The following is a 4,576-nucleotide window of genomic DNA, read 5'->3' as shown; positions in this document are numbered from 1 at the left end:
CAATACTTGCACTCTATAACTTACTCACACACCTCACAGATGTCGTGATCACTACCATTAATAGTACCAGTAGTGATCAAATGCAGATGATGTTGATCAAACTTACGAAAATGAACCCTTTTTGGTAGTAAGGCACACCTTGTATGAATGTAGAAATAGCAGGTAGTGCACCTATAGACATTATAAAGGGTGGGGCCGCGGGGACAACAACCAATGGGGGAGGCCTCCCAATGGCGGGAGATTCAGAAGAGAAGGTGTTTGCTGTGTGAGCTGTGCTTTATAATGCTTGGAGCAGCCATGCAAGAGAGATCAATCATCAAGGGCATATCATCAGAACTAGATGAACTAAAGCAGTAGCAAGGTGCATTGCAAGGAAGACAGCAGAACAAACAGTAAAATATTGCATTGAAGAACCATTTGGCAGGGTGCGGAAAAGGTTGTGCCTTCATTAATTCGTCGTCCACACTAATTGGAATCTCAAACCTGATAATGGGGAGAAGCTGTGCACAGACTTTATGGGCAAGGAAAGAGCAATCACCTTGTTGAGAGCATCTGTAAAATGGAGATGGAATAGTAATGGTTTGTATGCATATATCACACACTATGTTGCATCAATTGGAATCTCAAACTTGATAATGGAGAGAGGGTCTGCACAGACTTTATGGGCAAGGAAAGAGCAGCCGCCTTGTTGAGAGCATCTGTAAAATGGAGATGGAATAGGAATGGTTTGTATGCATATATCACACACTAGTTTTTTATAATTATGATCTTCTTCCACATCACCAACTAAGACCAAAGGATGCTTGTGAATCTCCATTGTGAGCTTCCTATCTTCATCCCTAGGATCCTCCACATCATCCTCATCTTCATCATTAGTCTTCTCGTCAGGTTGAGAGCATGTACGGATCTTTAAACTTGGAAATGTGTCAAACTCGTCATCCCTAGGATCCTCCACATCACCCTCATCTTCATCATTAGTCTTCTCATCAGGTCGCGAGTATGTACGGATCTCCAAACTAGGAAAGGTGTCAAACTCATCATCCGGCAGTTGGATCAACTCCAGTCTTGTTTCTGCAATTAATGAATATAGAGTTAATAGGTAGTAGTATTAATTAGTATATGAAGTCGAGTGAATGAGTTATATATAATTCGGGCGTACTAGATTGAATTTTGTCGAGTCCACATCTGACATGAGAAAACTCCAAGGTTTGGGGACATAAATAGATGGCGTTGCGGGAAAGAAGCAAGGGCTCCTCGCAAATGATGCACTCGCTATACCGGGAATTGGCATGAATAGAATATGCGAGAAGGAAAGGCCAAGGATTAGAGAGGAGCTTGAGAGCGGTAGGCAGTATGGTGCAGTCTTGATGAATCCAGAAATTACACTGTTGGCACGAGAAGAAGAAACCATCATGTTTCACTCCACAGACATCGCAAAGAGACAAAGTCTCTCTATAAAGAGCCACGAATACGTGAGGTGGATGACTCTTGTGTTTGGTTTTGATCTCAACACCATCCACTGCAGTCAGAGGATGCATTTGGAAAGAGCAATCCTCACATTTGTAGGTGAAATGCTGACTTCCTTCTCTGAGACGTTGGGTGTGCTCACCAGAATCTACAAGCCTCTGGCAGAAATGACCGGAATAGATGAATTCTTGTTGGATTTTTTGCACACATGATTCGTTTAGAAAAAATTCGCAAGCAGCAATGGTGCAAGTGTAGGAGGGAGCGGATAGAATTGGCAATCCGCAAATTTTGCAAGAATGAAAGTTATCAGTAACATCCACTTCCACATCATCCAGAAAGGAAGTCAATGGATGAGGATGGCTGAAATGCCTATCACCCTCCATGCCAACTGTCATTCAAAAAAAAAAGAGAGAAGTTGGTGTTAAAACATGTGAATAATCAGAGGTACAATATTTCTAGGAATTTCACTAAGTGAATAATCAAACAACTAACATTTTGGCTATTTACAGAACTCTATATTCAGTTAGAGCAAAAAAAAGAGATTAACTAAAAATACCAACCTAATGTAAGAGAAGTTGACGAAATGTGGAAGTGCCTCTGGATATTTTCCCTCTTCAGTGAGGCAATTGAAGGGTGCGTGAGTGATCAAGAACTTTGAGGAGAACAAGATTAAATAGGCACTCACACTCAAAATAGTGGGATTCTTAAAGGAAATTGTGTTTAGTGAATTAAATGAAGATAAAATAAAGTTGGGGAAAGAATAAAATGAGAGGGATAAAAGAGAGTAAAGTATGAAAAGAATAAAATAGATGAGATTAGATTATTAAGTAACTTGTGATATACCAAATTGGAATACGACCCAAATAACTGGAGATGAATGTAGTATTCAATATAAATATAATTTAAGAAATATAGGAAAATTGGAATGTGACTCTTATTATAGAACGGAGAGAACGTGTGATCAGCTTACAATATAGCTTACTATATAATATCAAAAGAAATATGAATCTTATTATGCGACAGAGAGAGTATGTCTCGACATCGACAACTGATTTCTAATTAAAAAGCAATTAACTGTTGAAATAGTTTAGCTTTGTTTTTCTAAATTAAAAAATCTATTTGTATAATAGTTTTTATTTCATTTTTGCTCGTACTCCATCTGTCCCAACTAAGTTGAGTCACTTCATTTTTTACACTCATTTTAAAAAAATTGAGAATAACGTAAATAAGACTCTACATTATTCTTGCTTTTATTTTACTCAATAACCACTTTAATTATTTATTACGATTTTTTAAAAACGATTGCAAAAAAAGAAGTGACTCAACTTTAGTTGAGAGATGGAGGGAGTAATATCTATTCAAAAAAGTGTCAAGTTAAATCTAGTGCAAATAGTATAAGATAAAAGCTAGTTGGTTGAACAATATTTGGATGGTATATATAACGATAAGGGGGTTTTTTAGGTTGAGATTTTTTAGCTTAATTAAGAAATGTGATGCAATATTAGCCACTCATTTTAAAATGTCTACTGCAAGTAGATTATGTCAACTAGGGGGTATTATCGTCATTTTATTTCAATAGCCAGAATATCAAATGTCAACAACTCGTATTAAAATGACAACAACTAAAAAATAACACTTATAATTCGCATATCAATAGCGAGAATATCAAATGTCAACAACTCGTATTAAAATGTCAACAACTAAAAAATAACATTTATAATTCACATATCAATAGCCAGAATATCGAATGTCAACAACTCGTATTAAAATGTCAACAACTAACAAATAACACTTATAATTCACATATCAATACAGAGAATATCAAATGTCAACAACTCGTATTAAAATGCCAACAACGAAAAAATAAAATTTATAATTCACATATCAATAGCTAGAATATCGAATGTCAACAACTCGTATTAAAATGTCAACAACTAACAAATAACACTTATAATTCACATATCAATACCGAGAATATCGAATGTCAGCAACTCGTATTAAAATGTCAACAACTAACAAATAACACTTATAGTTCACACATATCAATAGCCAGAATATCGAATGTCAACAACTCGTATTAAAATGTCAACAACTAACAAATAATTACACTTATAATTCACATATCAATAGCCAGAATATCGAATGTCAACAACTCGTATTAAAATGTCAACAACTAACAAATAACACTTATAATTCACATATCAATAGCCAGAATATCGAATGTCAGCAACTCGTATTACAATGTCAACAACTAACAAATAACACTTATAGTTCACACATATCAATAGCCAGAATATCGAATGTCAACAACTCGTATTAAAATGTCAACAACTAACATATAACACTTAAAATGTCAACCAAATCTCCTTCAATTCAATTCAGCAACACTGACATTGTATATATCACAACAGATTGAGTATACAAAAGACAAATTCCCACAAACACAAGCGCGTAAAACCAGAAACGCATCTAAATATACAGATCAATAACTCGCAATCCGCATCGATTGAAAACGGGCAAAATCGGAAGTCAGAAATTGAAATCGAAATTTCAATTACAAGCAGCCACGATTAACGACTAAATCGGAAATCAGAAATCCAAATCAAATCAAAATCGAATCAAATTCTCACTGAATTGATCGATTCCGATCAATGTAGATGGACAAGGCGGCGCTATTGGGGCACGTGGTGGATAACGTGAAGGAGCAGCGGCAGAGGGCGAAGGAGGCGAGCAAAATAGCAGCGGCGTGCCGAGCGAGATCAACGAGGTGACCGTTGATCAGATTGAAGACGGATCGGAACAGATCAAGGCATCGATTTGCTGCGATGATCGGCTAGAGCTCTTCGCGGAGATCGGGAGCTTGCTGAAAGGCACGGGAAGCTGGCCGGAGAGGAGGGGCTGAACTGCCTGTCCTTCGTGCTGCTGAGTATCAGGCGGCGGGAGCTGGCCGGAGAGGAGGGGCTGTTCGCGGCGGCGAAGGCGATAGAGAAGAGGAAAGTGTGGAGAAGTGGTCAGGGGAGATTCGGGAAGCACTGCAGAAGTGATCAATTTAAAATATAAAATTATCATTCTAACCTTTCATAATTAATTAATCTAAAAACATTTTTCA

General features: G+C 37.2%; 1 protein-coding gene across 1 annotated transcript; it reads right to left on the bottom strand.

Annotated features, from left to right (window-relative positions):
- Positions 1-395: 395 nt before the first annotated feature.
- Positions 396-1,850, bottom strand: LOC148930792 (uncharacterized). The gene is made up of 3 exons (XM_089067625.1): positions 1,160-1,850; positions 659-1,071; positions 396-552 (listed from the first exon to the last, which is right to left on the bottom strand). Exons 1-3 carry the CDS (start codon positions 1,848-1,850, stop codon positions 535-537), a joined length of 1,122 nt encoding a protein of 373 aa, XP_088923751.1. The 3' UTR covers positions 396-534.
- Between the last annotated feature and the right edge of the window lie 2,726 nt (positions 1,851-4,576).

Source organism: Salvia hispanica, chromosome 3 (genome assembly GCF_029641045.1).
Source record: "Salvia hispanica isolate PSC_SH4W2 chromosome 3, Shi_PSC_v1, whole genome shotgun sequence".
In the NCBI taxonomy this organism is placed as follows: Eukaryota; Viridiplantae; Streptophyta; class Magnoliopsida; order Lamiales; family Lamiaceae; genus Salvia; species Salvia hispanica.
This window is presented reverse-complemented; position numbering and strand designations above follow the sequence as displayed.

Excerpts from the sequence above, each read along its gene's own strand:
- LOC148930792 (XM_089067625.1), bottom strand. The coding sequence starts at position 1,850 with ATGGAGGGTGATAGGCATTTCAGCCATCCTCATCCATTGACTTCCTTT. Across the intron at positions 1,072-1,159 it reads ACTCGACAAAATTCAATCTA|AAACAAGACTGGAGTTGATC; the intron begins GTACGCCCGAAT and ends CATTAATTGCAG.